General features: G+C 43.8%; 1 protein-coding gene across 7 annotated transcripts in view; it reads left to right on the top strand.

The window, feature by feature from the left end:
- Window positions 1-12202, top strand: part of SYN3 (synapsin III) — a 247411-nt gene that overhangs the window by 78613 nt on the left and 156596 nt on the right. For all 7 annotated transcript variants that reach the window (XM_068191089.1, XM_068191091.1, XM_068191088.1 and 4 more), the window contains one exon: window positions 10047-10104. In XM_068191089.1, coding sequence (XP_068047190.1) covers window positions 10047-10104 — 58 coding nt within the window. The remainder of the gene's footprint in view (window positions 1-10046; window positions 10105-12202) is intronic.

Genomic DNA, 12202 nt, shown 5'->3' with positions numbered 1-12202 from the left:
GTCTTAAGGTGGCTAAAGTTTCACCCTGCAGACCTATACTAATTCACACCTAGATAGCTCAGTACATTGTGTTATACCTTAACATAATTTCTGACTGCGCCACAAACTTATTCTTAACTGCGCCACAGGCTCCAAGGCCTCACCGAGGCCCACATCTGAGGCCTAGGCTGGGGTAGCTCAACCTTCACTTTAAACATATAAATCACGCACATCCAGATCGTGACCCATTTCTCTCAGAAATTGCTCTACAGTGGCTCTTTGTAGCATGGACACAAATACATGCCTGGAAACTTCCCCAGCTTAAAGGCTGGTCCTTCCTGAGAGAGCATAGCAGTGCAACCATGCCAGTGGGCCATGAGTTCTTCCTCCTGGCTGATTTTGGTATCTCCAGGAAACTCAGTGAGGCCTTGAGAGCAGCACTGAAGAGCAGTGGCTCCATGGCACCATGCATGTTTATTTTTGGTAAGGTACTTCTGAGCAATGCCAGTCACCTTCTTAGTCTCAGCCAGGGTGTTACGTGAGTTCAGGCTGAGCAGTCTCATGAAGCAGTGTTTGCCTTGTGAGAGCCCAGCTGACGAAGCTGATTATCCAGGGATTCTGACTATCCCCTCTGCATCATGTACGGAAACAGTGCCAGACTTTGGAAGGTGAACACTTTGTTACTTCTGTGCTGGTGATTCTGGGTTTGGAAAGAGCATCATGTTTGTAATGCATTTCACCTCTGTCTGCTCTGGCCTTTCTACTTTGTATTTGGTTTTCAAGAAAATACTTTGTATTTGGTTTTCAAGAAACTCTTTCTTTCTCCTTTTGAACTAGCTAGCTAAAGAAATCCTCAAGAAGTAACTACTGACGTGCTGCCCTTATTTCAAGGGTGAGGGGCTTCCACAGTGCCTCCTCCCCCAGAGCAAGTTACACAGGGTTTACAACAAGGACCAGCTTGTTCACAGACAGGAAGGGTGAGAGACAGTGGAATCTGCCATTTGATTTCTCTTCTCTAAATGAAAACACTTTCTCAGAATTGGAGACTGTAGCAATATTGCCAAGGCAGACATTCATTTATCATCACTGTTTGTATTACAGCAAAGGGCTGCAGTTGTGGGTTACGATGAGGTGTTGCACAAGTGTTTGACGAAAGGCTTTAACAATCCAAATAGGCAAGTGCATGTTGAATGCACTTTAAAGTGACAAATGAAAATCCTTTCTCTTTTTGAGGAGCTACTCTGTCTCTGATGGCGCAGTACAGCACTCAATTTCTCTCAGAGGTCTGAAGGAAAGAAAGAGCATCCATGGGAATCCATGGCCTGTCTTCCACCATAAAATCTGTGCCGTTCTTGACATGCAATATGCTCTGGTTTATTCCAGAGGCAAAGTACTATAAAAACAATGTGAGTCCCACAAAATATGATCAGCTGCTTTCTGCATTAGCAGCAGTAAAAGAAAGGTACATTCTATTAAGAACAAGGGAACTCACCCAGCTTTCTGTTAAAGTAGCAACATTTTGACAAATTTTCCATTCTCCTCAAAGATGCAGCTCTAGACATTGCAAGGAAGCACACAGTGAATTGCCATGTGTGGGATGTGCACAAGGGAAAATCCTACCTATACAGCTCCCTTGTGCTCTTGGCTTTGACAGGCAGCCCTCAGCCCAGCAGTGAGTGTACCTGTGCATCAACACACCAGGGAAAAGCTTGGCTTCTCTTCTCTCATTATTGGCACATTCCTCAGCTGGGGAGCCTCCACCTGGAGAATGAGGCTCCTTCTGTTGGGCTGGGAGTATTTGTGCCTTGGGAGACTTCCAAAAACTCACCCACAGCTCACCTACAGCAGCTGCCAGAGAAAAAGGAGCTCAGACATGAATACACGTGCGTGTGTTAAACACACAGCAAAAGGGAGCAGACCACGAGGAAGGGAGACAGCAGAACTCCAGGTGCTGGCACATGGGCCAGCTCCAGCAGCCTGACGTCAGCCAGGAGGGAAGCATCCCACCTCTGGCAACCTCCTCGCCCACCATGCAATTAAACAAAATTATGCTCTAGCTGGATTGAATTTCTCAGCAGATCAAACAGGATTTTGCACTGTGAATTATTAACCCCCATCCTCTGTGAAAGTGCTCAGCTTTCCAGCCTAATGCCTCATGTTTAAACAGCTTATGGGGGAAGTGATCAAGCACAGCTAAGACTCCTATTAGCCACACATGCTAAAAGCATTGCTTTCTGGACCAGACAGCATAACAAAGTTGTTCTTTTTGCATTTGCTGGATATCTAAGTTACATTTGTGAAACAGCTCATGTGGCTTTTCGAAGCCATTGGTGTGTTTTGTCCACGTTTCAGGCTGTTTCCTGAGCTCACAGTGCTGTGTTTGCTGCCTTGCCCAAAATACAAGTGCCCTGTGTGCAGCAGTTGAGTATTGTGAGTATTGTATGCATGAGTATTGTGAAATGCTTCACCAAAAAAAAAGTCACAGGGCATATAAAAATTGCTCTGTTTTATCTCCTCTTTAATTTGCAGCCAAATCTGCCTGAACATACTGTCTGCAAAAATTTTAAGATCAAGGAAGAGAGAAACTGTGATTAGCACTGAATTAAATCCTCTTAAAACATTTGAAATGGTTCTTTGTATAACAATAACTTCATGATTCAGGTCTAATTATGGACTGATTTGACAGGATTACTGTTTTATAGTGGCCAAAGGAAATAATCAACTTTTTTTAAAAAGAAAATTATTTTTCTTCTGAAACATAAAAATATTGAGCCCTAAATATGCCATTTGCCTAAAAAATTGATTGTGAATAATAACAGTCTAATACTGAATTTTGGTAACATGGGAGTTCCTAAATACTGGTACTTTTTTCAAGGAATTCCTTTTAAAAATATTCAATGAGTGTCATGAATCATTTCATGCTTTCAGTAGGCTGAAGGTGATATACTAAGGCTCCTATTAAGAGGAATATTCCTGTACCTAACTCATTTAAACATAATGAGAAGTTTTGGAGTTTAAGCTTGAACTTAAGAATTTGCTGGTAAAATTGGAAACTTTTGTATATATTTCCTAATAAGAAAGTTTCAAATAATCTGACATGGTAGTTACTAACAATAGTTTATTATGAATAAGTTTTTTTACACAGTGGTGAGCTTTTAATGTTTCACTCTATGCAACAATGTAGCAATAATTTGAAAAAGCACATAAAATTCACATTTTCACAAATCTGGTTAAAAAGCCCATATATTTTTTACCATTTAGCTTTGTCTACCCAGGACCAAATATTTTTGCTCCTACACTTCCTGCCAAATTCCACTTTTTGAGGAGTGGAAAGCAGAAAGTGGAGGCAAGTTTGTGTTAAATGAGTGTGTGTGTTTGTGCACATATGCACGCCTGGGAGGAGCATGGAGAGTTTCTGTATTCCCTAGCATACAGACATAGGGGTGAAAAGGAGACAAGGCTGTCAAAAGTTTTCAAGGAATTGCATTTATCACATCACTTTTCAATCTGTTTTAGGTATAGCACTGTCATGTCTGTCTGTATTTTTGTCCTGCATATGTAAAGTATCTTGGGATCTAGTCCCCCTAAATGAAAGGTGATACAGAAATGTAAAGGATTAGTATCGTTACAAAAATAGACACAAGGAATATGGAAAGCATTCCCCACCAGGCTATAACTATGCTAATGCAAGTCAAATCTGGGTCCTTAATTACTTTACCAGAGTTCCTATAAATGCATAGAATTTAACCTCAGAATGTCCTGCCTAGTCCTGTACACATATATAAAAAAAAAAAAAATCCAACAAACCCGACCTTCAGATACATTTCTCAAGGTTTGTGAGTCAGATTTCTTCTGCCTGAAAGTCCATAGCCCTGTCCCAGGGCTGGTCCAAGTTAGGCCAGTTCTACTGCTCCTCAAATTCAAGGAGAACTGAAGTAGGCTGGAAAAAGATATTGCAAAATCCTCAATAAAAAGTGATACCCCTTGCAAACAGCTCCAGGACATATTATTTAGATTTAGCAATGTGGAAATGTTCCAGCAATGCACTATTTTGATAATACACAAAATCAAATTGCTGCCTCATGTTGTACTTAATGCAGCACCCCACCTCCATCCCCTACCCTCCTACCCCCGGCTCTTTGTGGGCAGGAGGAATGTGACCACAGCACAGCCTGGGTGGGGGACCAGACCTACAGCAAAGTGTCCTTCCTATTCTGACAGCTCGGAGAAGCACAAAAAGCTGTGCCCAAAAGCAATAGTGCTGCACTAACTAGTTCTTCTTCTCTTGGTGGGGGGATGGCTTTGATTACCCCTGTTTGATGAGCAGGAGGTGGCACAGGAAGATGCTGGGAGGCCAATATTGTGTGGGACTCCACAATTCCTTGAATAGAACGAGTGGCCTGAATGGTTGTGTCTGTGATCTTGAAGTGCTGGTGACTTGCCAAGCCAGGTCTCCTCAGAAAACAGGCCTTCAGAAAGGGAGGACTCACAAAAGAAGATTTAAAAAACCCTTCTCCCTTGCTGCCCCAACACCTCCCTTGCCATTGGCAGTCAAGCCCAGAAAATCCTCCCAGCCCTGTAGGGTGAGACCTCAGATCTCATCAAGGACCTCACCAGAAGGACTTTCTTTATCCAAAATTCCCAAACTCATCCTGCCATCAGAGCCCAGCACAACCCCCTTCAGGTGAGGCGTTCCTTCCCTTGATGTGATCCCATAACTAATAACGTTTCAGAGGTGGTTTTACAGTAACCAGAGTGGGCTGGGTTTTGTGATTCTCCCCAGAAGGCAACAAAAGAAGTCTGTTCCCACAGCCTGACCGAGGACACTGAGGACACACCTTCAGCACTGCAGAGCTGGCTGTCTCTTCGGTGGCCACAGCAAGTCAGGTGGTGACAGCACCAAGAACAAGGTGATCTTGCCCCAGGGGGGAGCAGGGCTGGTCACAGCACTGCCCTGCCCCAGGGATGGAGCTGAAGCTTCTGTGGAGCTCCTGGCAAAGTATCAGTGTATTTAGGGTTACTTTTTGACCCACCACAAACCTGAGATTTATTCATTGGTCCTTCCCTGTCGGTATGTACTATGTGAATACCTTTTCTTTCTTTCTGCACTTGCCTCTGGTCCATCTAACTTTTAATTCAAACCTTGTTTTCTGCAGTGTCAAAGCACACATCCATCACTCTTATTCGCCATTCTGACACCCTCACCCCTTGCCCCAAGGTACTCTTGCAGAATAAGTATTAATTACCAGCCAGTCCATCTCACAGCTGAACACTGCATAAAGGTCTCTGGGCCAAAGTAGATGTGGACAAAAGCTCCAGCAATTTGCAGACCTCAGCATTTATGGAGTGATTTTTCCCATCCCTATGCCCTGGGCAGTCAGGAGTTGACCATCTCAACATTCCTTACTATGTATGGCTGAGAATTTCTGAAGTAGGGAAAAGTGGTGGAGGGAGTGAGAACTGGCTCCTGAAAGGAAAACCTTCCTTATTTTCAGCCTATTTAAAAAAAGGGCACAAATGCATCTCTCCTCCCCCTTCCCCTCCCTGCTGCCCTTATAGCGTGTAGGGGCTGGGGGGGGTCGGGGCATTCCAGCAGCTGCTGGCCAGTATCCTGGAAACTGCCTCCTTTTTCCCAGTCCCAGCCCCTTTTATGAAGGAGACAATGCGGACATACAGTGAGTGCCTTGTGCATCACTTGGGCCCCCAGGCCCTTTGACATGGGGATTTTATACAGTGGCTCACCACCTCCCCACCCTCCCTGAGGTGCCCCCACACCCAAACCAGGGGGCTTCAGCCTTGCCTTTTCCTAGATTATTCAGAAAGAAATTACATGCCTTATTTTCCCAAGGGTTCAAGAGAAATATGTGTAATGTGATACCAGGGAAATAATTCAGATAATTCCAGAGTTTACCTATGGATGCCTTTTGGTTTGTTTACCCGAGTCTCTTCTTACCATTTCTCTTCTTCTTTCTTTCACCCACTCTCTTGCCCACCTCTCCCCAAGAGTCCCATGCATTTCTCTCTTCATTGTGTTTTGCTCTGGCCCCTCCATAGCATAGGAAAGGCTGCTTCCTGCTCTAGATAAGAAGTGGTTTCCATGCAAAGCTTGGCTTGGCTTTCTCTGCTTGTTGTGTCTTGATCCAGAGGCACAAGCTCAGTCAGAGGATTTGGAGGAATTTGCCATTACAATATCCTAGTGTCCTTTTGCATGCTCTCAGTGAGGAGAGCCCGTTTCTGGGTTGAAGGTACAAGCCAGCTCTTGAGTTTGTAGCTCAAGGCCTCTGTTGAGCAGTGGTAGAGGTGTGAGTCAGGGTTCGCTCACATCACAGGGGATTTGGGCTCAGGCTTATTAGTTCATCTGAAGAATGGCTTCCCAGTTTCTAAGACAGCATTCCAATATTTGCTGTATCAGTTCCACTGAGGTCTCTCCTAGGAAGATCTGAAAATCTGTGAATTAGCCTGAGGTAGGTAATGGGAGGTGAAATGATCATTTATTATTCTCTACTGCTGGTAAAGGTACACTCCATAGCTGACAGAAAATTGTTGTATATGCTTCCTCCAGCCATGGTAATTGAGGCAGACTGGGGCTGGTTTACAGAATATCTCTACAAAATAAACTTATATCCTTTCTGGATTACTTCATAAGAAGATGCATTGGGTTTCTTATGTCCCTGTAAGAGCTGGGGCAGAAAGCAAAACTTAGGTTTGTTAGATGCCCTTGCACCCAGAAAATACAGCCTTTTCCAGAGCATGCAGCTTCTTAATCAGAAAGAAAGAGGGGTTCAAGGCAAGCTTCTTTCCTGCAAGCCAGGGCAGACATTTGTCTGTTTATCACAGTGCTTCCTCCCTCCCAGTCCATGGGGCCACATTTAAATGGATTGCCTGGCTCTATAAATCCCACCCAGGAACTGCTCTAGAGCATGGCCCTGCAGTTTCCTTCAGTCAAAACATGTTTACATGCTAATTCACTGAGATCACAGCAACCGCACCAGCCCATCTGCACCCTGCCTAGCCAAATTACAGCTCTGTGTTCTGCTGAGCTGAACATCTGACATGCTGTAAATAAAGGGGTGGCCAGCCAAGCAGTGGTCAATGCTGCAGACTGCCTGGGAGAGGCGGTGGGTCTGTGTGGCAAGTGGCTTGCCCAGTGTCCCAAGCTGGGGACGTTGAGCCCTCCTGGGGCCATGAGCTGCTCCTCTCATCGCTGGGAGCTGAAGGTGAGTGGGGACGCTTCTGAGGTTCCCAGAAAGTTTTTGGACTTGGAACAGCTTCTGGGCACAGCTTCTCTGCTACACTACAAGCTGCCTAGATAACTCTGCAGCAGTCAGGTCCTAGACAGAGGTCTGGAAGAGATTTTCTCAGGTGGTTTTGGGGCAGAGAGCATCCACAAATGTCTTGTACAGTCAGGAGACTGCCAGAAACATCCATCTCTCTTTCTCATGCCTCCCCACCACAGCAGCGTGGTCTTCCTTTCCTCTGTCAATGCCATTTCAGACATTGTGCAGAACTGACCAAAAGAGTCTCTTGCAAGAGGTATGATACTTCCACAGCATCAGCAATGATTCCAGCTTGCTTAAAATTTGAGGGGCTCCAGGAGGATGCTATGGCCATTTTTCATTTAATTGTGATAGCCTCTACTGCCCAGGGGTTCCAAAACCCCAGGTGAGAATTGAAAATGTCACTCCATCCATTTCAGAAATGTTTCAGTAAGAAATGTTTTATTCTTATCCTAGGCTGCCTAAAAATGATGAGCAGACCAAAATACTTGGCTGCAAATTGCTTAGCCCCTGTAGTCTTCAGAGACACTCAGAACAGGTTAAACTTCCTGGGGGACTGTTTTGGGAAGAAAGCGATATATTTTACTGTTAAAGGAAAGTTCCAGGGACCTTGGATGAGACAACCTGTGTGGAAAGAGGGATAGGACAGAGAGGTCACATAGTGTCTAAGCTGAGGTCCCTTGCACTACTCCAACAACTCCTAATGCTGGATGCACCCTCTGTGTTGAGAGTGTGACCACCCATAAGCCCAGCCAGTACTGCAGAGAGGAGAAAGATGATTGTGTAAGCATGTGGAGGCTAATTTCCTGGACCAGGTAGTGGAAGCCTCTTTGATGCCTCTGAGCCAGGCTGAGGACTGTGGTCAATCACACTCCATTACAAGCTGAAGCAAAGCATCAACAAGGAGTTTGCAACCAGCTGGTCAACAAAGAGGAGAGGCCATAGAGGGAGGAAGTGTCTTCCATAAATGTGGGTAAGGAATATGTATAAGCATGCTGGGAATAAAACTTGTACCAGGGAATAGTACGCCTCAAATTTCAGACCAGTTCCTGTGAGCCCTCTGAAAGCTTATTGCAGTTTTTAAGAAGTCACTGGTTCAAGCAATATCCCCTATGTTTAGGAGTGAGGAATGTTGCCAGACCCTTTTGAGCCATGCCTCCAGAAATTTAATGGAATTATTAAGTGCATTTAGAGTTCCTGTTTATTGTTAGAGGCATGATGTCTTAGCTTGTCTGCTGAGTTGGTTTGTTTTTTTTTTTTTCATACAATGCCCATAAATTCAAAAAAAAGAAGGAAAAACTGGGAGAGATCTGCTTTTTATACAAAATAGGGTTGTTCGAGTCACCTGGTCTTGGTTACGCCTGGCTGCTACATTGTCCCTCACCTATGCAGAAGTCTTACATGTTGATGGATGGGCTGTCTGGGAAGGGAAGTGTGATACAGCATTTAGATGTCCTTGTTAGAATTAAGCAGAAGGCTTTTGTAATTTTAAATGTATTTTTCTATTATAATGAAAAATGTTAACTTCATTTTGAGCCAGAATAACAAAACAACTTTTTTATTTGCACGTCACATTTCTTGGGGAGGGGAGCATTCAGCTATAAACTGGTGTGATTCAGCCATGGGGAAAATTGCTTTCCTACTGTCTCTCCTTTTTTTATTGGAACAAATAGACACATAGTAAAATGTGAGCCAGCTTTTTTTTTTCCTCTTATACTATAAAATAGGGAGCAAAGCCGGCTTCCCCTCATTTTCCTTTACTTCTTTATTCTGTCCTGTCTTTGCCAATTGGAAACAGAACCCAGAGTTACTTTGTCTCTGGAAACAGCTCTTGTAGGGCTAAACTGTTTTCAATGCCTTCCAAATAGAAGAGCCCTTTGGAGCCTACATGGCCTTCTGAAAGTTTATAGGGCAGGAGGACAAAATAATTTTTTTCTTCTGTCAAGCTTGTTTGGTGAGAGGAACAACTGGGGAGAAATATTCACAGGGAAATTTATATTGGCAATTTCCCCATTGACCAATCAATAGAAAGGGCTTTATACACAAATATGAGTACAAAAAGCTAAAACTGCCTGTCCTTTTCCTCCGTTTTCTTCTCCAGCACTACTGTCAGCCTTCCCCTTTCAGAAACAACCTTCTAGAAGTGCTTTGTTGTCTGCATAGTGTGGGGAGACAGGAACAGAGGTGGTGGAAGCTGTATATTCTTCTCACAGCAGTGTTCAATCCCAAAACAAACACAGTTTCTCAGTTCAGGAGAAGAGATGCTTCATCAGTGACCCTCTAGAGATGCAGATACAGTTTCCCTAAATAACTAGCAAAAAGAAACAGAAGTGGAAAGCAGCTCTGGAGTGAGAGAGCATGAGAACAGGCTTCACAAGTACTTCAGCTGTGATGATAAATCTCCTTGCTCAACACCAGAAGAAGTTCCTGATGCTGTGCCATATGTTGTTCTTCTTTTACAGAGTCAAGATTGAGTATTAAATGAGATATAGTAAGGAATCGCTGATTAGAGTTGTTCCCTGGAAAAGATTAGGAGAACATTTGGTTTTCAGTTCGAAAATTAAATGAAAAAGTAACAAGCCTTGAAGGAACTTTCCAATGTGGTTTTCATCTGGCTTGGCAGGTTTCTCCTGGAGAATAGAAAGGTAAAAGAAGATAGGAACTAGAAAAACATGCTGTGACCTGGGTAGAAATTCTTCAGCAAAAAAGGGAAATGCAGAAGCAAGACCATATGTAACAAAAGCAAAAAACCTTATTTAACCATGTTTGTCTCTCTTGTTTCTTCTGCAGGGCCAAATATTTCCAGGGGAAGAAGGTGAATGGAGAATTTGATATCCGAGTGGAACAGGTCAGTGTCAAGTGAATTTCTCTCTAAGGAATGTATATGGACACGGCTAGGGAGAGGTAATCTGTCCTAGGAACAGTAATGAGGTTCATAGCCTGGTTTTTTATGTGCTCCACTGGGCACATTCTCTTTCCCTGTTAGCCTTGGCACCAGATATTCATTTCATTTGAAGCCTCTTCATGTTGGGGTCTGTCCCCTGCTCTGTGTGTTTGTGAAGTGTCTGTCCAAAAAGTCCCATATGGACTAAGCCTGGATGCTGTTGTCAGAAGAGAAATTATTATTAATAATAATCATCTGCAGACACCCAGCTTGAAAGCAGGCATAAGAAGAGAGAGATGTAGAGATAAGAAGGTGATCCTGAAGGAATCATATGCTTGTTTTATACTCATTAGGACTATAAAAATGTTTGGGTGGGTAAAGAAAGCTGCTGAATGTTGTTTGAATGACCTGATATTTTCTGTTTTTATAAGGCTGTTCATTCTGCATTGTGTGTGTGTACGGATTTTTAATGCAGTGGTTTTGAAGACTTTCTCAGGACCCTGTGCCCTTCAAGAGGTGTTTCTTTTCTTTTCAAAGGGGTCCTGTCTTGTTGTCTATGACTGTTCATGAGCACACATGTTCTGATCAAACTGTGTCTGGGACAGATTTTTCTTTTTTATTTATATCACAGTTGTCAGCCTGGGTGGTATTAGCAAGAATAATTCTTCCTGGCATTTCCTTATCAAAGTCTTTATTTTGTCATCTGCCTTAGCAATTATCCTAAAAGAGAATAGGAAAAATTTTTAAATTTACAAATCATGCTACTCACTTAAAGCATGAAACCAAATGATTCAGGTTTTCCCTTCAAGCCTCTGATCCAACCCTCTCCATCATTCAAAGCAGGTTCAGCTTCAAAGCTAGACTTGGTACTCTTCAAAATGGCCTATTAATTCTTTCCTAAACCTCCAGTCTCTGCCTTTCCCCTCATAATCCTTCTCCTCAGATGTTATTGCACTTGAAGTCCTTATAAAGGAACTGCCTTCAAATGTTTGGTGAGTGCAGAAGGTCGGGAGCTGATTCCTGATCCCTGCTGGGGGATCAAGCTGTGACCCTTGTCACCTTTACAAGGTAGCTTATCACATGTCCCCACGGACTCTTGTAGGGAGGCTTTCCCAGTTTACCTCTTGAAATCCTTCACATAGGCTGAATACCCATATTCTAGATGAGGCAACAAATTGCTCCAAGCAAAGACCGTAATGCAATTTTGCTGGTGAGGACCATGGCTAAGCCCCTGCAGCTTTCATTAAATGCCCACATAGTGACTGCAGCATTGTCCAAGGGAATGAAGCCCCCAGTGGGTAGGAAAGTTGAGGAATGGAAAACAAGGATCCTGGCCATTCCCACTTTTCCCTTCTCTGCCACTCAGATCAGGCAGCCCAGCCTCCATTTAGTGGGCAGGGAGCTGCTCTTGACTCCTCCAGACCTCAGAAGGAGAAGGGATGATGACTTTTCCCAGCTGGATCAATGTCTCTCCAGGGAAACACAGAGGCTGCATTGTCAAGGGCAGTCCTTGAGTCTGACCCCAAGGCCCTCGTGCGTATTGTTAAGGTCAAGAGAGAGGCACTGCTTCCTTCAGACTCTGGCTTTTTCTTCTCTTCTTATTTTGTCCATCCATCCTTGCTCAGTATTTCTTGATAGTTAATTTTCACTCCTTGCTCCTACCCTATTTATTTGGAGCCTTCCTAATTTCACCTCTTCCTCAAGCAGTCCAGCAGCCTAAACTGTTGTGGGAACAGGTCCCCTGAGGCTGAATGCTGACCCTCTCTACCTGAAAAATGAATGTTCTTCCACAGTCTTCGTATGAAAGAGGAAAAAAAAAAAAAAAAGAAATAACTGTGCTCATCAACATGGTCCACATCCTTCTCTGTGAGTTCCGAGCTTACAGTCTTCTCTCCGGTAACCCTCCCCCAGACAGCACACAGACTGTGCCATGGTGCACAAGCCTTAACCTGGCTGTTCAGTTCTCAATAAACTCTCCATCAGAGAGTTTGACTCTTAGGCATCTCTTGAACCATTTGGTCTGCTCAGTAAGTTCATTTAGTTTTTCATTTTTCCAGTTGAT

The sequence above is a fragment of the Anomalospiza imberbis genome, chromosome 5 (assembly GCF_031753505.1).
Source record: "Anomalospiza imberbis isolate Cuckoo-Finch-1a 21T00152 chromosome 5, ASM3175350v1, whole genome shotgun sequence".
In the NCBI taxonomy this organism is placed as follows: domain Eukaryota; kingdom Metazoa; phylum Chordata; class Aves; order Passeriformes; family Viduidae; genus Anomalospiza; species Anomalospiza imberbis.
This window is presented reverse-complemented; position numbering and strand designations above follow the sequence as displayed.